General features: G+C 38.7%; 1 protein-coding gene across 19 annotated transcripts in view; it reads left to right on the top strand.

The window, feature by feature from the left end:
- The window catches only part of EHBP1 (EH domain binding protein 1), a 391,476-nt gene that overhangs the window by 112,637 nt on the left and 256,389 nt on the right, over positions 1-22,450 (top strand). For 4 of the 19 annotated variants that reach the window (XM_031675652.1, XM_031675650.1, XM_031675649.1 and 1 more), the window contains exons 1-2: positions 10,316-10,399; positions 11,557-11,962. The exons of 1 other annotated variant lie outside the window; for it this stretch is intronic. In XM_031675652.1, coding sequence (XP_031531512.1) covers positions 11,859-11,962 — 104 coding nt within the window. In that variant the 5' untranslated portion in view covers positions 10,316-10,399; positions 11,557-11,858. Of the gene's footprint in view, positions 1-7,575; positions 7,596-10,315; positions 10,720-11,556; positions 11,963-22,450 lie in introns of those variants that run through there. 14 more of the 19 variants (XM_031675653.2, XM_006201495.2, XM_006201493.2 and 11 more) reach the window with 7 other exon arrangements.

The raw sequence follows: 22,450 nt of genomic DNA, 5'->3' as shown, positions 1-22,450 counted from the left end.
TTGTGACTATAAATTTTCAAATTTTGGTCAGTTAGAAATTGAAAGACCAAAAAACAAAAACAAAAAACAAAACAAAAAAACACCCAACCTTCTTAAGATAGCAAAAATTAGATTATCATAGTGAAAAAACTATTTAGAAATTCTAAGTGCCTCTTTTTGATTTTGCACACAGGTACCCATTTATTAAAGGCAGGGAAATTTAAAACCACAGAATTAGAGCTGGAATAGATCTGAAGAATTTATCTCTTCTAGCCCTCACCCCTGGTAGCCTATGTTTTCCCATTTCCCATTTTACAGACGAGACAAATGAAGCAATTCTTTCTCTGCTTCATTTCTCGGCTTCCTGAGTTTTGGCTTCTTTTTCAGGTAGGCTTGATCTAGTAGGAGGGTCACTGGCAGCAGCATACTTATCGTTATAGCTACCAACCCAAGAGGAATTTGCTTCTCTTTCCTAAGCACTCGAATTCTACCAGTTTTCCCAGAATTGTGCCTGCATGACTGACTTAGAGATATATCTGTGTCTATGTCTAGACACAGGTAGTAAAGAATGGAGCTGAATCAGTAACACAGTTCTCTCAACTTCAGCCTCATCCTATGCTCAGTGTGATTCACCATAACTGGCTTGAGTCTCTTCAGACTACAAGCCATAACGTATTTACATTTTTTGGCGGGGATGGGTATGGTGGAAGTACTGGAGACTGAACTCAGGACCTCATGCATGCTAAGCATGCATTCTACCACTAAGCTATTTCCCTCCCCTCCAATGGATTTCTTATATCTCTTTTAATTTTGTCTTAAACTATAACCTGAATATTTTATAAGCTATTACATTTGTTATAGTTTACATTTTAATTTTTTGTACATTTTTTTCTCTGAAATAAGTTTAAACTTCTTGAGGTCTCCAAATATGATGTACACATTTTTTTAAATGTAAAATTTTAATACATTTTTATACATTCAAAAAGTCAATACTTTCTTGTACATAGTAGGCTCTTGGTAAATATTTGCTTATTTGAGTCACCTGACTTGACGTGGAAGCAGAGAACAGAGCCCTTCATGCAGAATATGGAAAAATGAGGGGAGTCAAACATGGGCCCCAGATTAGAGGGGAAAGGGGAAAACACCCAGCAGGGCCATGAAATTCATGGTTCTAAATCTGAATAAAGCAATTCAAGCCCGTAAAAAGTGCCAGTGAAAACCATCCATTTTTTATGATGTAAAATAGAGAAGACATTCATAGGAATAGAAGTTTGTGTGAAAGAAGAGTCTTCATCCACTCCCAGACTGAAGTGTGTAGTTAGGCAAAAGAGATCCAGAATCAGAACACATTAGATGTACTAGAAATGGATTTATTCTGGGGAAAGTGTTCATTTGTATTAATTAGATTTATAAGCAAAAACTATAGATGGCAAGATTTTAGATAGTAAGAGAACATTTTAAAGAGTACACAATGATTTATAAAATATCTTCAATCTAAGACAATAGTTATGCAATTTTTAAAAATTTATAATTATTTTTGCAGTGGGAGGTAATTAGGTTTATTTATTTATTTAGTTTTTTGATGGAAGTACTGGGGGTTGAACCCAGGACCTTGTGCATGCTAAGCATGCGCTGTACCACTTGAGCTATACCCTCCCCCTAATAGTTATACAATTTTAATCATTATTTTTACTCTAAAAAACAATCTAAAAATATTAGAGAATTTAAACAAGAAAATGGTATCACTCATAATCTTTATACCCTAACATATATTTGTGTATTTTCTTTGAGTCTTTATTCTCTTATATATATATTTTTACATTTTAAAAAATCATAGAACCTATACAAGTAAAAGTCAACTTTTAATTATTTTACCCCCAAGAATATCTAGGAAGAAAGCTAAAATATTTCTGAATAAAGGACGACAAAAATAAGCTGTTGTTATTTTATTAAAAAAAGAACTAAGGAGTCAAGAGGGAAATCAAATAGGATGGATGTGTGTTTCTTAAAATCCTATCACATTCTAATAACCATTTCATTCTTAAAAGTTGCATATGAGCTCCAAGGAATACATTGATCGGATTGTTTTGGCTAACATTTAACAGATTGTGGATAATCTTTTTTAGACATGAAATTTCAGTTTTGGCATGTGTTAGCTTTGCATTTTCGTGATTGCCTTATATCCATGATTTAAAAAAGTGAATCAGTATCTCTAAAGAGATTCAATGAAGCATAAAAATAATGATAAAATAGTAATGTTGAATACTACAATTCAAATAAAAAACATAAATTATAAACAAGATTCCAGTGCAAGTACAGATTATAAATCTGTATGAGCTGTGACAGAGTCTATTTGTGACTGCACAAGCAGTCACAAAGAAATCAGGGTGTAAATTGGAAGCACAGCAATAAATATCTGAAAGTTGAATTTCAGTGAGGGGGCAATCTATTAATATTAATTGCTAGTACGTTGTCTTTTATAATGGTTTTCTCAATTAGCTTTTGTGTCATTGTTAAACAAAGCACAGTCACTTCTCATCAACTGAGATTTTCTAAAGCAAACACTAAATAATGGTTTATTAACTGATGAGGAATGTGAGCTTCATGAGGGCAGAGGTTTTGTCTCTTGATGTGCTGTATTCCCAGTACTTAGCACAATTCTTTGAGCTTAGTACTTGTTCACTTATTAATACATGAACTAATAAAATAAATATTACTTATAAGATTGTAAATTAATAAAGTACTTGTTAATAAATGAACGGATTTTTCACAAAAAATATCAGCAAAGAAAATCAGAATCATAAAACTATCATTCAAAGTTGTACTTCTTGTAGCACAACTAGATATAAGTTACATGGTTACCAAATCAGCTGAAAATTAATAAAATTTTAATAAGAGAAAGCAGAATGAACTATTAGCAAAATTGTTTGACTAAATATCATTCCTTGGCATTGCAAATATCCACAGCATGCAGTGTTGAAGAGCAGTCATGCATATACTGCAGTGGTTTTACTTTCCAGCATATGTATGAATAAGTGCTCGACAAGTTACTCTGTGTATCACTGAGAACCTTCTGCAGGATTTTAGTACTTATTATTTTGTAAACTGTGATGTAAGCTGGAGAAGAGGCATGTACAAGGTAGCTTTGTGAGTAGCTAGGAAGTGTGTTATTACAACAATAAAAGAAAATGAGTGATCAACTCTAGGCCTCCTGCTTTTGCTTGGGTTGTTCAAGGAAAGAATGAATGTTTTAAATATGATCAAGTTATGACCTCTAAGTATACATCCTTTTAGCTGGTATTGTGCAAAGAAAGATGCACATGTAAACGGTTCTTCTTTTCTATGCTGAAGCATACTGGTTATCAGGAGAAGGGTGCTTGCATGCCTTTTTGAAATAAGAAATGGGATGCTGATAATGCCAGACAATTATTACTCAACAAGTGTGGCTTAGCACTATACTCAATATGTAAAGTGACTAAATTTATCATTTCAGGGATAAAATATCATGATTTTTAATGTTGTGGATATCAGGATTTCTTTATAAGTCTGAACTATGGCACAGAAACTGAAGTCTTGCTCAACAGTTGACTTTATTTCCTTGGAGGAAGGTATCAGTTTTTCATTATTGGGACTATATAAAAATAGCAACCCAAAGTTGCAACAAAATATAAAAAAATAACTAGCAGCTCTCATGAAGTCCTCTTTACTTAGCAGGCTATATTCTACTATCTCTAGCCCAGTCACTAATGGGTTCTCTTGCTGTAAAAAGAGACATCTGGAACGATATGGCAGTTCTCTCTGGCTCCCACGTTACTGCCTTTGCCCTGGAACTTTTCTCCAGTTTGTCCTGCCCAGCAGATTGCCCAAACTGTGCATGAGTTAATCCTGACCTCTGAAAGTTGAGTTTCCTTTCCAACTCTACTAATTTGGGACAAGTGTCTGCAACAGGGTTACTTTCCCTTGGTCCGTGTCCGGTGCCTTGGTAAGTAGGGTTCTGCCTGACTTCAGCTTGTTTTTTTGCACTGTTTGAGATGGAAATGCTTTGATTCTATACCACATGGAAGGTATTCAATGCCCTCCAAGATTGTAAATTCCTACTGGTTTACTTTGCCTTTCCTGTCTAGCCTTATTATTTCAGAAGATGTCAATGATACTGTCTCGTTCATACTAAATATAGTCATCCAGGAATTACTCAGAGGAAAACACTGGCTGCATGCTATATCTGGTTACTCAGAATTTATTCCAATTACTGAAAACATAGAAGAAAAGAAGCAGAGGTCAGTCTACTCTGTATAATTCATTGAATGCTGTTAACATTTCATGGGAAATGACCAATAACCCTTGGTCAAGAATCTCTACTGATTTTATAGGAGATAAATCTATTAAATTTAGCAAAGGCTTCCTCAGAAAGGGCTCCTAATCCCAACTCAAACCTTTTCTGCAATAACCCCAGTAATGGCCAGCTTGTTGGCAACGTGTAAATTATCTCTCATAACTGCGTTTACCTTGGTACACACAGCAGTTGTGGCCTGGAACTTTACCATCATGAAATTATTTGGAGTAATCTGAGGGTTCAGACTGAGAGGATGGCACCGACCAGCAAAGGTTTTCTAGAGACGGAGCTGATATTTTAGCTGGTCAGCAATAGGATAGCTGGCCTAATGGTTCCTGACTGTCTTCCACTCTGATTGATGCCTGTGCTGTGCTGTTGCTAACACTTTGAGTAGCCACATTTTGCATATCATCATCACTTGTAATATATTCCTGAAGATTTCTGAGCCCTTTAATCATTCATAGGTTGCTCCAGATTAACAACAGGAGTTAGGCCTACTGAATCACCAACGAGTGCTATCTGTAGATTTGTTTCTGTGTGTCTCTGAATTTCAAAGCAGTCAACGTTGCTCCTCTGTCTCCACCAACCAGGCCCAGGTTGGCCTTTTCTAGATGTTGGGGGCTGGGCAAAACTGGGTGTTTAGAACATAATTGAGGTCCTGGAATTACTGTCATTTCAGTTTCAATGTGCAAAGATTGATTATGATTAATGGCAAAATTCATTCATGGGTAACTGGAACAGAAACAGTTTCACAAAAGGATACTGTGTTTTTAGTTGAAAGATAGTTTTCTGATACAGCTTTTCTAAGCTTTCATGTCAACCAAAGAATTTGGATCCTATAATGATAGAGGACAAAGGGCTACCTTTTAAAAGAATAAACAGATTTCTAAGTATTTTGTTAGAATTATTATTTCCACTTACAGATTTCAATCTAAAAAAATTTAGGTTTGCAAGAAACATAATTTCATTTTTCCATAACTCAATTCAATTTCTATTTCAAGCTCTGATTTTATAAGGGGTGGCAGACACTTAATCATAGTCAATTTGGCAGAGATTGCATCTAAACTGAGGAGGCTTCCATAGGATTAGCATGTCAGAGGGAGGGGATGGAACATTTGATCCTTGCTCTTCCTTTACTGTGCTGTCTCCCCGAAGATTTCCGATCTACATCCTTCCTCAGTTGCAGCTAGCCCCACAGATTGCTGCTAGGTGGATCTTGGTTTGTTAGCAAGGCCCTTTAGATCTGGTGGCTTCTGCTGCCTCTGCACCCATTTGGGTGTCCGAGAATCATCATGTTGGGCTTCCAGGACCTCCATGGTACCATGCAAGGTTTCACTGTCCTATGGTAGCTACCAGCCCCATGCAGCTATTTACATTTAAGTTAACTTAAACTAAATAATATTAAAACTCCAGCTCCTCAGTTACAGTAGCCACATTTCAAGTGCTCAATAAACCCAGTGGCTAGAGGCTTCTGGATTGGACAGCCAGGTATAGGACATTTTGCTCATCACAGAAGTTTCTGTTGAACTTGTGTTGCTCTAGGTCCTGGCTGAACTAGATACAGGGCCCACTTTTTTCTTCTCTTTAGAGTCTTGCCAGCTAAGAATGAAAATGATCTGTCTCAGCTGTCAGATCCCATAGATAGGTCCTGCTGTTTCAGTTGCCCTTCTCCAAGGCTTCTGCCAGGATAGAGTGAGAATAGGGCAGTGAGTCCTGCTCTCTGGGACCCACCACACTGAGCCTCCCATTACTCTCCACCCAACTTCTTCCTGTTTTAGTCCAGGAAATCCATTTCTTATCTCAGGAAAGGAAGTTTTACTATTATTTATGCCAGTACTGTCTGGTAGAAATATGACATGTAATTAAAATTTTTCCAGTAGCCACATTAAAGAAGTAGTAATAGGTAAAATTAATTTTAATGTAGTTTTTGATCCAATACATCTAAAATATTATCATTTCAACAGGCAATGAATATAAAACTTTTTAAGAAGATATATTCCCTTCACTTTTACCTACTAAGTCTTTGAAATTGGTGTATATTTTATGCTTACAACACATCTCAAGTTGAACTAGCCATATTTCAAGTGTTCAGTTGTTGTATGTGGCTAGAGGTGATCGTATTGAACAATGCAGATCTCTAAACTGGATCCGTTTCATTACTCCCTGAAGGGCTAAGATTTTGAAACTCAAAAAGAAGGAAAAATTCCGTTTCTCTACACTGTTATGCTGAGGGAGTCTTCTGGGGCCGGTGGGGGGTGGGTATAGGAGGGGAAAGGCCCTAGGATTAAAAACAAATGCCTAGAAAAAAAAAACCTCAGTTAACATTTCAAAAGTGTTATCCTGCCACAGTGAGCTTTTTGTTTGTTTGTTTGTTTTTTCAATAAGGAGATGGTTTTATTGAGGCTCTCACAGTGAGTTTTTTAAGGATGTAAAAATTGCTGTAGGATTGTCCGAGCAAATTTGTTTGCTATGGGTTTAAAAGAAGTAATTTCATTAGTAGTTAAAAATTGCAGTATATTGTTGTGTACTGTATAGCTGCCATGGTAACTGGAAAACATAATGCAAAATCCTGCAGTGCTATTGTTGCAAGTAAATCTTATTACTATGACTAAGGCACAGATAAGTTCTGTTAGTAGTTAAATCCTGCAATAATACCTCTGACATTTGTTACCGCAAAAACTGTAAAATCCAAGGATTAAAATTTTATCACCGGGAATGATGATAATTCAAGTCTGTGGTTGCATTTCATAGACTAGAGTCTCCATTTGGGGGGTTTCTGAAACAGTGACTGGCAAAGCTGCTCCCTTGAAATTAATTGCTATTATTTCAAAACTGTCATGGCAGAGAAAATTTAAAGTTTCGGTGTAGCATTTTCCACTAATTTTTTTGTATTTTATCTTCACTGTAAGCTTGATGATATTTAAAGGCAAAAATAAAAATTATTTTAAATGTTGAATCTCCTGTTAAGTATAACATCTATATAATTTTGCAGTCAACACCTGCATCAAATGGACTGGACAATTAAAGTAACTTGCATCCACAGGTCTATTACATGTAGATTAAGCCTGGTATGGAAGGAGATAATAAATCAAGACTTGAGTAAACAGGGGGTTAGAAAGGGGCAGCAGCACAGTGGGCAGTTCCCCCTTGGAAGGGGGAGGGTCAGTAGGATGGTAGGTAGGGGGAGTGAGAACCTTAAGAAAATGGTAGAATGTTTTGTATTCTAGAATGCCAAAAGGTCTCAGATGGTATGTGGCATGAATGGCAGTTATGGGGATTGAGGGTAAGTGAATTCTTAGTAATTATTATAAAAGTCTTAAGTCTACGTAAGTTACTGGTATTCCACTCTTGTTAATCACTGAATTAATGGGAGACGAATAATGTTAAAAGCACTGTTTCTTTTGAGATTCATTACTCCTTGAGGTAGTGATGTTTAGTAGCAACTAAGTATTGCCCAAGTATTCTTGAAGGTCTGTTTTTTGACGGTTTATGTTTGCTACCAAACAATGGTGTACATGATTAATTATCATTCATTGACTATTTACTACATGTCAGGCACTTTACATTACTATCTTCTATCTTCTCGACATCCCAAAGTAAGCATGATTATTTGACAGAATAAGAAGCTGGGACTCAGAGAGGTTAAGTAGTTTGTGTTACTTTCTTGCATGCATGCTGAACGTCTGTTTTTGAAAAGTCTTTGAGAACAGGGACTGTACCTTTTATGTACTATTAATAGCATTTAATATGACAAGAGAAATAAGGCCTACCTTATAGAGGCGCCCAGTATTTAGTTGGTATTCAGTATTAGCTAAGTGGACAAAAGAAAAAAATCTTAGAACATTCTAAGGTCCTCCAATAAATTTAGTTAGCAGACAGGTTATTTTTTAAAAAAGAAAGTTTTGAGGGAAGAAATAGCTGCTCTGTGAGGCCTCCAGGAGCCTATGAACCTGAGCTCAGCAACAGAACAACATCAGGGTCTGCTTTTAATTCCTTCATTTCTAAAGCTGGTCTCTTCTTACCTACCTTTGCAGCTAGAATGAAAAAGAAGAGTTTACATCCAAGAGAAAATTTTCCCCTAAAAATAAGAGCTGTATTATAAGAAACTCTGCCAGTGTCTTGAAATTTTCCACAACTTGAGAAAGATTCCCTAGGGGTCCTATAGTCTTCTTTTCCTTTAAAAGAAAGACACTTACTGAAAACTGATTGCTTTTAAGACAGTTACTTTACAATAAGGTCTCTCTTTCTCTCTCTCTTTTTTTTCTTTTTTCTTTTTTTTTTGAGGAAGGGAAAGAGTATTGAAAGAAACCAGGATAACCACATGAGAAAGTTTGAGAACCTCTGAAGAACAAGAATAAATAGAATGCAAAACCCTCCTGATTATCATGTGGGCTGTTCCTGAAGGGCAACTTAGATTAAAATAGTTTATAACCATTTCTATAAATTAGTTATTAAAAAAAAAGCCCACACACTCAAATCTGTTAATGATGCAGAATAATATATCCCTATATGAGATCATGATAGCTGTAGGTTGCAGTGACTTAGTAAACCACTCAGGAAGGACACCAGAGAACTGTAAGATGTACACAAAATAAGAATCAATATAATTATTACAGTTATCTTAATATTTTAAAAATTAAGACTATAGTGGTGTTAGATCACTTTCTTTATTGCAAATGAAAACATAGATACTGGGTTCAAGCCTTGTAACCTGATTCTTCAATATTTCTCTCTCCTTTCTCTTGCCTATTTCTACAGATGAACTCAGCTCTCACCCATTACTGCCCTCCTTCCAGCCCTTCAAAGATTTCTTCCCTAGACCCTGACACCTTTCAAGCTACTTTGTCCATGCACCCTGCTGTCTATCCTTAGTAAGATTAAGAATGACCCTTAATTGTTTCCAGGACCCATCTTGCTTACTTTCTTTTCACGTGATAGCTCCCCTCTTTTTTTCATACTATTTGCCCATTGCTTGTAGGGTGTTCCTACTTTTCTGACCATTCCCTTCTCAGTGTCTTTCCCACTTTACTCTGCTTCTTCCTCAAATATTGAGATCCCTCCCCCCTAGATTTCATTTTTGGTCCTCTTTCTCTACACAGGTGGTCTGTGAACCAATTAAAATTGAAAGCAGATTTTTGTGTTTTTTGATAGAGCAGATTTTCCTCCTTGGGAAAGGATCTATAGCTTTCATCATATTCTCAAAGGGGTCCTTGGCTCTTTTAACAAGGTTAAGTGCTCCTGCTCTCACAGGCTCCTTAGTTTATTTCATCCTCTGCTTCGCCTTTTTATATACCAAGCACTCCCAAATCCATCTACAGTTCCTACCAGAGGAAAAAGACCGACAGCGAAGGGAAGAAACTAAGATTCAAAGAAATGTTAAAGAATCAGAACGAGAAGAAAGTGCACCGTGAACATTTTGTGTCTAGCTCAGCTTACTGAATTGGTTCACTGAGGACCAGTTGACTGAATGTTAGGCAGAAGCTGGCGGGGTCATTACAGTTTGTCAGAGGAAAAACACCAGAAGGTGAAGCAAAGGCTGTGTGCGCAAACCCCCTAGTAGCTAGTGGCGGAGAGGGCGCGCCCAGCTCCTAGGGTGGGGATAGGAGAGAGAACAGGAAAAAAGCCACAGCAGCCTCTCTTCCCACAGCTGCAGCGACGCCAGACCCGGGATCTGCTCTCAGACCCCGCCCCTCACCCGGCGCGCTTTTGATGGACATCCACCTTCGGCAACCACCTTCCAGATCACTATAAACACTCCTTACTCCTTCTCACTTATCGCGTCCCCCCTCCAAGCCAATCAGAGGAATGGGCGGGATTGTCCTTAGTGGGTTCCAATTTTTTTTCAAGAAGGGTAGACTATGCGCCGCGTTCCGGCTGCGGGAAAAACACCTCCAGAACTAGTGGATGGGAGATGGGGAGGTGGAGCCCTGTGATGGGCACCCGGGTCGGCCAATGAGGCGCCCCCGCCGCTCAAAGGCCCGGCCATCGAGGTGGGCGGGGCAAGCGCGGGGCCCGGCCAATGGCGGCGGGGCGGACGGAGGTTGAGCCGCCGTGGGTAGGGTTAGTGTGAGAGGTGCGGCGGGGGAGGTAATGATGATGGTGGCGGAGGAGAAAGGCGGGGGAGGGGGTGCTGGGCGCTGAGCGGCGGCTCTGGCAGGGTTTTGTAGGGTGGGGGACGGTCGCGGGGCGACTCCGTCCGGGAGGGGGCGGGCGTGAGGCGCGCGGTCCGCCTGAGGGGCTGCAGACCCCGGCTCCCGGGAGCGCCGCTGCTGGCTCGGCTGTTCCATGTGGCTCCGCCGGGGATGGAGGACTCGGTGGCGGCGGCGGCGGCTGCTGCTGCGGCGGCAACGGAGGAGCGGCGCTGAGGAGGGAACCGGGCCAGACTCAGCCCGACAGCGGGATTAGAGGTGTGAGGAAGGGGCGGGAGTGGACGTGCGGCGGGGCCGGGGCTCGGGGACCGGGCTGGGATCTTCTGGCATCGCCTGGGTGACAGGGACCGCAGGCGAGCCACAGCCTGCCTCCGCCGGGGGGCAGGGGTCTGGGCTCTGTGCGTGAGGAGAGGAGGCTCCGGCGGACTGTTCCCTGAGGATGGGGGAGGGAGGCACCGCACCCCGCACCGTGTACTTGCCCCGCTGGTCATTGCCTCACGCCCAGGCAGGAGTTTCCATTTCCCTTCGGTTGGCAGCGAAGGTGAAGGAGAGCCCAAGTGGCCTGGAGCTGGGACACTGCCCTCTCTCTGCCTTGAGATTTCCCTCCACTCCTTTTTCCCCATCCATTTCCCCCTCCCACTGAACAACAGCATTCTTCTACGCTCCTTAATTTGTTAAACGCACATATTCTAGGGCTCGAGACTATTAATTATCGACTGAAAAACAAAGTTTATTTTAAAATACTCCACTTCTCCCTCTGACTGGTGGTGGACATTAAACAGCATCTCTAGACTTTCCCGCTCTGCTCGCCCTTCTGTGATGCTGAGGGCGAGGGTAGGGCCCGACTTTCGTCTCTCGATTGTTGTTGATGCTGATTACCTGATGTGTAGCTCCACGTCTTCGGTGTGAATTGTAATTTCTTGCTTGGTGTCTTGCATCCTTGATGTTACTGGGTTTTGAGGTTGGTGTTTTGTTTCATTGTTTGAGGAACATGCGGAGAACTGGGGTTGTCTGTTGCAGTGTTACCTAACATGGGTGGTTAGTCCCTTCCCATGCTTCTCTCCTCATATTTTTTCTCTTTGTTTTGCTTTTCAGTTCTCCAGAATACACATCATATAGCCCCTGAGGTGGAATGGTGATGATTCCATGAGGGAACCTCCTCCTACTCATCCTGTCATGTGTGTCATACTGTTCTTGACTGGGCCATTCATCTAAGATGGGATTTACCCTGTGAGACAGGGAGAAGACTTATGGACCCCAAACATCATTTCAAGTTGTAGTTGAGTTTTTTTTTAAGTACAGACATACATGCAAAGCTCCTTTGCTTTGGACCCTCTGCTTTGTTAAAGCTGCTGTGTTGCTCACCCAGAACTGCTTTACTGTTTTGACTGATCATCATGGCTTCAGTTTGGAAGAGACTGCAGCGTGTGGGAAAACATGCATCCAAGTTCCAGTTTGTGGCCTCCTACCAGGAGCTGATGGTTGAGTGTACCAAGAAATGGTAAGACGTGCCTGGGCGTGGAGTTTGCTGTGCTGTGGCCTAAACTCATTGTGGCCTAAGCTCTGTTTCTTCTGACAGCAGACTTACCTTTCTGTAGTGCACAAGTGTGTCAAAGCTGGGCGGGGTGCACATTACTCTAACAAGTACTATGCTGTGCTCTGTTGCTGCTGGTACTGTCCCTGTGGGTTTTAATTACTGTACTTCAGTATGGTTCAGAGAACTGTAACTAGGAGAGCACACTTAGTACAGTAGATTTGGCTTGAGGTCTTTCATCATTAGTGTTAGAGTAACTTTGATTTTTGTAATTTCAAGGAGACATGGAGAATGGCTATTGAAGTATTGTAAATGTGTATATTTTGATGTAACATATGTGTCTGTTTCAATAGAGTTTTAATACAGAAGTCTACATTCTCGTGGGGTGGTGGTGATCTGTTTTATTTTGTTCTTGATCTTTCTTTTTTTGTGTTTAAAATAAAGAATTTTTTATTATTTGAATAATAGAATGCCAGTCCACACAACCTCAGAAATCCTTTTGTTATATGCTTAGTCAGGCAGGCAACTATGTTTTATTTTAATTGCCTAATGGGATACATTTCTTGGCCAGATTTAAGGAAGCAGTTAGTAGTGCTGGTCTATGACTTGCTTCTTTCCACTTGAGCAAAGTAAATTTAGGACTTTCTTTTCACTGCCCTGAATGATAAGCAAGGAAAATTACTTAGCCAGAGAAGAAAGTTAATCTTAAGCAAATGGTGCTTTGGGTTTTGATTTATTGCAGTGATTAAGCAGTGTTACTGCAAAAGTAAGTCCATTTCATTGCCCGCATAGACTGTAATCTCATGTCTGTATTAATCCCTCTTTTTAACATCCTTTTTATTAGATGAAAAAATATAGCTTGCTCTACTCTAGAACTCTTAAAGCATATTTGAATATTTATTTGGAAACTAGTTTCTGAATGCTTTTCTCTTGAACTTGTTAGGAATGTTATATGCAACTCAAGAAATGTGTGTACTGATTACCTACTTTATACTAGGCACTGTGGCATTAGAATTGAATATGACATAATCCCCACCCTCAAGGAGCTCACAGTCCAGGGTAATGACAGTTGTGTAAATAAATTCACTGTGATAGGTGCAATAATATAAATATGTAGGATGGAGGGATTTTAATGTCTCCATCACTTAACAATTGGATATCCTTGGGGAGAGATTATTTACTTCTCTGTGATAGTTTCCATATCCACAAAGGTAATACTGGTATCACTTCATAAGAAGGGTTACTGTGAATATGAAATGAGTAACACATGTAAAATGATTGAAACAATGTCAGGCACATAGTAAATGTCCAGTAGATTCCATTATTACTTATAAAGTTGGCAGAGAAGGAAATAATCAATTCTTTAATCATAGGGGTGGGGCCTTGGGATGGCTTTCTGGGAGCTGAGCTGAGTTTTGAAAGATTCATAGTAGTTGGCCAGGATGCTAAGGGGGAAGAAATGAAGGATATTCTAGACTGAAGCAACAGGCTATGCAAAAGCATGGAGGCATTAAAAAGCATGTGGTGTGCTGGAAGTTCAAGCAGTGTAGTTGAATAATCATGGGGCTTAAAGTGCAGGATGAGGGGAGTGCAGTGGACTAACATGTTTCAGAGGCAGGCAGGATTCAAATCATAAAAAAGTGTGGTCATACATGGCTTGGACTTTATTCTCTGGGTGATGGAAACATAGTGAAAGGTTCTGAGCAGAAGAGACATTAGGTTTACATCTTGGAGGATCATCTGGATGACTGGAGTGGAAAGGGTGACTGGAGGCAGCGATGGTGGGGTAGCTGTTGCAGTGGATGAAGTGAGAGAAAAGGCTTAGACTGAGGCAGTGGCAGAAAGAATGGAGAGAACAGACTAGAGGAACAGTTAGGACACAGAATGGATAGGACTTGATGGTCATTTCAGTAGGGGTCTGGAAAGAATGAGGACGAGGGAGAGGGAAAGGCCTAGGTTGACACCCATATTTCTGGCTTGGAGGACTGGATGTACTACTAACCAAGCTAGGAATTGCATGAGGAAGATCCTGATTACAAGTATTTTGTAACTTGGCACTATACTGGGGGCATCAACTTTAAGATGCTTAAATTTGAATCTCTTTTCTTAAGGAAAATAGAACATATCAGATCATTCTTTAGTCACAACATCGGTTTCTTCCCCACAGTTTGCAGCATTCCTGGATTTCCGCACCCACCCTTTGGGAACTATATAAGTTATTGTTAATGTGCCTCAAGGTGAAAGCAAGAATGAAAACTGAACTTGATTATAGGTGAATAGTTGGCTTCATAATTTTTAGGCATGGACATTATGGTATACCTATTAAATTAGATCTTTATGATAGGGTGTGGCCTATCACACTAAAAGCATTTGCATATTCTAGAATTTTTAGACATATAGTTCTAGCTATTTTACATTTTTTCTCTCATCTAAAAATATAATTTAAAGCTAATAAGGTGACAGTGCCCAAAGAATAATATATTTATTTGATGTACTGGAATTTTGTTTATAAGTGGATCCCTAGAGCTTTAAAATCTTTTCATTGTATAAAAATTTGTTGTAATGACTTTAAGTTAGTGTTCCTTTTGCCTTATTTTGCATAGGATCCTTGTGATACACACAGATTAGGCCCAGTTTCTATACTTACATCCTATCGTTTTCTTTTTCATTCCTTAGTTTGATGCTTAAAAGAATTCTTAAATTATTGGATGTGTATGCAGAATTAGAATCTATTTAAAGGACATAAGAATAGACTTGAATATATAGTAAGAACATATTTTGTCAGCTGCTTTTACATTTTAGGTATTGTTTTGGGGATATGGAAAAAATAAAAGGAGAGGAAGGAAATTTAGAGATGCCAATTGAATAAAAGGAAAGAGGTATTGAAGATAAATTGCAAGTTTTGAGAGGATAAGAAAATAGATCTATTATTATAAATTAGAGAAGAAGGAATAAAAGATAAGAAGAAAGAATAGTTAGCATTCCTCTGGGATTGTGCCTTTGGAGGTAACCGGTGTATACAGGTGCCATTACCCTTTAGAACGTTGCTACTTCAAGTATTTTCTGAGAAGCAGTAGAACTTGCAGAGCCTGGGAACCTGTTAGGACTGCTGTCTCTCAGGCCCTGCTCCAGACCTGCTGAATCAATCTGCATTTCATAATAAGATCCATAGTATTATGCATATTAAAATTTAAGAAGCAGTATTTTAAAATAATGTTTTCAGCCTTACCAAGTGCCCATTCATGACTCCAGGATAAAGTATGTTTAAAATACACTGATTTCTGCATATATTTGAAACTCAGGAAGTGAAGATGAAACTCAGGGAACTCTGGAAAGGCATAGAGTATTGATGGAAGAGGGTAATGGGAATCAGGATGTGTGCGTTATTTCTGTGATTAAGAAGAGGAGAAATGTTCCCCATGTTCTCTTGTCATGGTCATAGACTATGACCCTGGATGTGACAGATAACAGGATGAAGGTAAGGGTTTCAAGAGGCCATCTTCTTTTAGATCTAGGCCATGAGCAAATTCGCAGTGTTTTACCCTTGATCAAAGGTTGGATTCTATAGATTAGAAAGTTTGGGGTCTCTACTTTCTCACACTTCTCTTTGTTGCCATCTTTTAGTATTTTGCCTTTGCCCAGTTTGATGTGGTCTGATCCCTAAGTTCAACAGGGTCTAATTCCTGATTCTTCCCTGGTATAGTGGCTCTAGAACTTAGGTCAGGAACAAAAAACAGAATGACTTTTATTCATCTGAGAAAAGAATACTATCCTGCGGAGTCCAGACCTCATTGATTTCCAGGTAGAGGCTCTAGCAGCTTTGGAGATGATAAGGGTTTATATCCCTTTCTCTTATTGTTGTCCCCAAGTCATTTAATTATTTATCTCACTTCACTGATGTAGCTGTTGGCAAGTGGTGAGACTGGCCACTGGAAATGAATTTGAGAGAAAGACTGTGCTGCCTTTTCTCTCTTTGCTTTGTGTCTTGTTCTTTTATCACCTGCAGGCCTTTAGATTTCTGACAGAAGTCTTCACTTGTGTGCTTTCAGTGGCTATTCAGGTGTTTAAGGAAACAACTTGAAAATTGGCAAATTGTGGTTATGTTAATTTAGGTTGCAGAATTCAATTCTGATAGAATCTCCCTAATACATGATGAGAACCATGTTATATTTTCTGTGTATTATATATTTTTGTATGTCTCTATATTAACTACACGTGTGAACCTATTTTATCTATTTTTATATTTCTTCTATATAAGTGTTAGTTATGACATTCAAAAAGTATTTAAAGTACTATAAACTTTTCCCCAAAAGGCATAAATATACTTATTTCTGATTTTTCTGTCATATAAAAATTCCTTTTTCTTGTTTTTAAATATACTTTTAATTATAATTTATGTTTTAAAATAGGTAATGCATGGTTCAGAATTCTAGAGGTACAAAAAGGTGCATATATCCCTGAAAGTAACTCATTTTCTCCATTATTCAACACCCTTTTGCAAACCTTGTGACCTCAGGATTTGAAAAGTCAAAAACAGTAGCTCTTCTCAGTGCTTAAGTTTGTGATCTTGGCCTGTTAGATAAAATATACTCCTTAATCTGATGTTCCAGGCTGTCTGTAACTGATCCCAAGTTAGTTTTCCAGCTAGATGTTAGAATGCTACATGCGCTGTAAGTTATTACCTTGAGTTTATGAAGGCTAAATTCCATTAATAAGTCCTCATCCAGATCCACTTCTTTGGGTGGCTTAAGCGAACATTTCTCTGTTGACTGTCTAATTGAGTGAGCTGGTACATCAGCCTTGATGTTAAAAACCTACTATTGAAATACATTAAAAAATAATTAATTGAATTATTATAAAAGTATCTGGAAGGCCAGTGTGTCTGGAACACAGAAGAATGAGGGGCAAAATGGTAGCAGGTGAGGTCTGAGAGGTAGGTTGACTTTAGATCACATATGGTCTTGAGATCATGGTAAGTGAGGGCTTTTGGATTTTAAATGTGATAGAAAGCCATTGGAGAGGTCTGAGCAGGGAAGTAACATAATATCATTTACGTTTTTAAAAGAGTATTCTGGATACTTTGTGGAATGTGAACTGTCCTGAGTAAGAATGGAAGCCAGGAGGTTGTTGCAGTAGTCCAAGTGGCAAAGAGACAGTGGGGGAGGTGGTGAGAAATGGTTGTATGGAGGCAGATAACACACACATGTGCTCCTACCACACTTTATTGAGGTATAATTTACACTTTTACATACAATAAAATGCATCCATTTAAAGTATATCGTTCAATAAGTTTTGATAAGTATATAAACCCATGTTAACTGGAAATAAAATTTTTGAAGGTATAGTTGACAGGACTTAACGATGGATTGGATACAATGTACAGTGAGAGATGGCTCAATAATGATCATAGGGTCCTGGCCTGAGCCACCAGGTAAATGTGATACTAACCACAGGGATGGGGGACACAGGGGAGGGAAAGGTTTGGTATGAAGGAGAAAGCAAGAATTGGCTTCGCTTTTCTTAAAGTTTGGGACATCCACCTGGAGATATTAATTAAGCAGTTGATTATAAGAGTCTCCAGCTCAAGGGAGAGAAGAGGCTAGAATTTCTTAGTATATAGATAGAATTTATGACTGTGGGGCTCTAGGAAATTCCTATGGTATTCACATAGATTAAGAGGACTGAGGACTGAGCCTTGGAACGTCAGCATACAGAGGTGGGGAAGAAAAGGAAGAGCAAGCAAAGGAGACTGAAAGCAAGCAGTAGTGAGGTGGGAGGAAAATTTGGAGAGTGCGCTTTCCAAGGAACCAAGTGCAAAATGTAACAGGAAAGGAGTGTTTAGGTATGTCAAATCCGGTTGAGAGGTTGAGCAAGATGACTATTAGATTTGGCAAGTTGGAAAGAGCTGGTGACCTTGAAGAATGGCTTCAGTGGAGTGGTGGGGATGAAAGCGTGATTAGACTGGGTTAGAGTAAAGGAAGTGGATACAGTTAGTATGGGTGCTTTTTCTGGAAAATTTTTCTATAAACTGGAGAACTAGATAGTAGCTGAAGAGGGACAAGAGGTCAAGGTACACCTTTTGCATGAAAGATGTTTCAGCACATTTTAAGCTGTTGGAAATGATTGGTAAAGAAGGAAAAAGTGATGATATGCTGGGGCAGGAGGTAACTTCCAGAGGAAAGTCCTTGAATGATAGAGTATAGTGAGAATGGAGTTGGTCAGGCTCCCTCCCAGATGTCTGGATGTCCAGTGCCTAGTGACGCAGCAGTATTTTCCCACATATACAGTACCCATGTGTTGTTATGTAATAACTTGCGCTGTGCAAGCCCAATGGTTAGCCCACGTAGTTCGTGTAGCTGGCTTGATGCTGGCTTTGTTTGCCTTGCTATATAAGGGGGATGGGACTTGACATCCCGCTGCCATTGAAGCCCATATACTCCTCTCCACAATAAAGTCATGTCAGGGACACCTACTGCTCTGCAAGTGTTCTTTGGTCTGCCCGAGTCCAAGAACCTGCCAGGCCTCAAGCACCTTCAGCGCCTGCAGTACAATGAGAGAAAGAGAAGAGGATCCAGCACACGCATGGAAAAGCTGAACTTAGGTAGAAGCAGGGACAATTCATTGTTACAAGGAGGGAAGCGCAATACATGGGTAGAGAAGCATTTAGGTTGGTAGATTTGCTTGGGGAGGATGTGGACATTCTCTTTTGTTGGCTTCTGTTTTCTCAGGGAATTAATATTAGAGGTCATCGTCCAGGAGGGAGGAGACAGAAATTTATTGAAGGATTGATGAGAGAGGACATATGAAATTGTCAAAATGAGAATGAATTGACTAGGGAAATGTGGCATGGAAAGAAGGGCAAGGAAATTGAGAGTAAAGGTATGGGAGTGGTAATAGTGATGAGCCATGGAGTATAAGATGGAAGAGGAGGAAAATAAGGACATGAAAGATAGGGTGGTCAGTGGAAAAGTGAGATCTTAAGAGGGTGAATGCTTGTTGGGATTGGGATACCAGAGTGAATGACCTGAAAAAATGGGAAGAAGGAGTCAGAGTGAGATGCTTGACTTTGGAGGATGTGGTTAATGGTAATGACGACATACAGGTGGTGGTCTCCTTTGGCTCACTTTTGCTTGATAGTGAAAAAAAATAAGCACACATCTTCAATACAGTTATAATGTACTTATATATTAAACATGAGTATACCTTAATTTATTTTCTTTTCTTCAAGTAAACACATTTTAGTAGAAATTTTCCTATATTTAAATGGGTCATTTTTCTACCTCCAGGTGCTCCCATTCCTCTTTGGACACTAGCTGTTAGGGTTTGAAAGTGGCAGTTGGTGTTTGGATGGAATGGAGGAAAAGGTTTTTGGAAGTGAAGAGGGTAATCAAGGAATTTGAAAGGCTAAGTGTGGGACAAATTATCTGTGGCTTTTGAAATTGCTAAAAATAATTGGAGGAGAAGATTAAGACAGGGAGTCAGGTGCTAAAATCTTAATGAGGGGAGAGAGAGAGGCCAAAAAGTTATACTTTACAAAACTTTGTTACAAGTTATGTGATTCTTGAACACCTATTCCTTGAAATAAAATAACAGTTTTCTTTTCCATGTGGTGATGATCAAAGGTAGATGTAATTTTAGTACATAATAAATTGATATGTTACTTTGTTAGTAATTTTATTTTAGTGTTTCATGAACTGATTTTTTTTTAAACTGGAATTGTTACATGTAGTTTTTTATCCAGATTTTAAATGTTTATTCTATGTGAAGTTCAGTGGTACAAAATTCAGTTGTGGCGTGTAAAGGAAAATAGTGGAGCTTTTTTCTGCCATAATTGGTCTTTCAGTGCTAATTTCATCATTGCCTCCACACCAGACTCAGTATGCTTCTAGATGGCCGGCAACTTTAGTTTGATCCAGGGTGTCTCTTTTATAAATAGTTTTATTGGAACACGACCATGTCCATTTGTTTACATATTGTCTATGGCTGCTGTCACACTAAAATGGCAGAGTTGAGTGGTTGTGACATAGATTGGATGGCTGCAGTTTAAAATATTTATTATCTGTCCCTTTAAGAAAAAGCTTACTGCCTCTGCCCTAAATCATTGGAGTTAACTTGCAGCTAGTGTTGATGCAATCTAGAGGGTGATAACCTTTCTGTTTTCTTTCTGCCCAACCTCCAAACTATTAGTTTAATCTTACTATAATCTAACTGCAGAAGCAACAGAGGGAAACCCATTGTGCCTGCATTCCAGCCCTATGGAAACTTTATGAATATGGAAACTTTAGAATTTCTTTCAGGAACATTCAGGTCTGTGTATGTACAAAAAAATATATTTTCTGGCTGTGTGACTTTGCACAAATCACTTAACCTCTTAGTACCTTATCTGTAAAATGATGTTGATAATAACAGTGCTTCCAGCATAGAGTTGTTTTGACGATTAAATGAGATAATACCTGTAAAGTGGTTAGGACAGTGCCTGACATCTAGTTAGCACTCAATAAGTGTTATTCATTTTATTATTATCTGTATCTGATTATTCAAGCAAGAGTGATGAAAAGAACTATCTGGAGAAAAGGCGTAGAGTCAGTGAGAAGTCTGAAAATATCATCTGGGCATTAAGGAGTATTAGAGAAAGATGAACTAACATGGAAGGCTGGAGTGACCTAAGAGGTGGGAGTAAACCAGGGAGCACGTTCGCAGAATGCTGTGCTGAAATGAGCTAGGTTTTGACAATGCTTTGGCTTTTGGGAAGGAGCTATAGTTTTGCTTCTGGAGCAAAATTGGTTCATATGGTTTTGTAACTATTTCCTTTTTAATCACTTCAAGTAAGTGATTATTAGCTAAGGAATATGGCCAAGGAAATGAAATTCCTTTAAAGTAGAATTAATTTGCCAGCATTTGTGTTTGTATGTGTGTCATCTGGTGACTATGATTTTAGGATATATTTCTTTATGACAATTAAAAAATTTTTTTTCCATGTCATGAGGGAAAACTTGTGTCTGTTGGTAGGATGTAATTCCCTTACCTTATTTTGGTATCAAATCTTGGTTATTTTAAAAGTTGATTTTTGAAATGAATTTTAAGTGATTATGTGAAGAAGTTCTACTCTTATGATTTAGTTTCACATTAGTTTTGTAATTAGATGCATTTCTAGAAATGTGCTATTAATGCATCAAATGTGTTTGTTCTGATTTTGTGGAAAATTTCAACAAAAGAGTCACTGAAGTATTTCACTGTGTGATATAAAAATAGTCCAGTATGCTAAAGGAAAAATCATACAAGCATTTAGAACTGAATACTCAGTAGGGATGTTCACATTCTGTATCAGGACTTTGGCATATTTTTTGAAAGGAGTGGAACTGAGTTTGTGACTTGGGGACAGTAAAATTATTGCAGGATGTCATATATGTTTGTCTTATTTTTCACTGTCATAGTGCTACTTTTAGGGAGCTTTGCTTATAGACACCTAAAGATTTTCTTTGGTAAGTTTGATCTGTTAAAAAATACCCAAGTGTTATTAATCCCAGTGTTGTTATTATTTAAATACTTTAAAAATACTTTCTAAAAATTGACTTTATTATCTCAATTAAAAAAAAGGTTTACTTTAATGCAAAAAAGTTAATCACTTTAAAAGTTGATACTCTGCCTATGTTCAAAAGAGTGTGTCAGCTTAAGGTTTTAAAATCACACTATTATGACTAATTTAGAGATATAAATAGAATAGAGATACTAATAGAGGAGCAGAGAGTACATGTTACCAGGCATTCGAGAGAAGTTACCACTGGACACTGGAGTTGGTTCTGAGTTTGCTGTCAGCTAAGGCAAAAAGGGAAGCACATTGGTTCACCTAGTTTTCCTTTAGGCTAAAGAAAATATTCAAATTCATTTGCAGACTTTTCTTAGAGCTTAATTCAAAGAGGATTTTTATTATGAAAAAATATGACATTGGATAAAGTCTCAAACTACAAAAGACTCAGACTGTTAAGTTGGATAATGTTTATATTGACCCTTTATGAAGACTCTGAGAGAATATGACTGGGAAGCCTAGTTTTCTGATCATCTAATTTAAATCAAGGTTACAACTCAGAAAATTTAGAAGAATGCATTTTTAACATAAATCATCAAGTTCAGGGCTGTGTAGTACAGAAGCAGCTAACCACATGTAACTATTTACATCTAAATTTAAATTAAATAAAATTAAAAATTCATTTATTCAGTCACATTAGCCACATTTCAAGTGCTCACTAGCCATGTGGGACTAGGGACTGGCATTTTGAATGGTGCAAATATGGAACATTTTCATCATCATCATCAAGAAAGGTTTTATTGGACAGTGCTGTTTTAGCGATTTCCTCTCAAACCTGGCTGATCTCAGAATCACTGGAGCACTCTGTAAATATGGAAATTTCTGTGGTCATTAAGTAGTCCTGATTTTGTAGGTCTGGAATGGTGCTG

Source organism: Vicugna pacos, chromosome 15 (assembly GCF_048564905.1).
Source record: "Vicugna pacos chromosome 15, VicPac4, whole genome shotgun sequence".
In the NCBI taxonomy this organism is placed as follows: domain Eukaryota; kingdom Metazoa; phylum Chordata; class Mammalia; order Artiodactyla; family Camelidae; genus Vicugna; species Vicugna pacos.
This window is presented reverse-complemented; position numbering and strand designations above follow the sequence as displayed.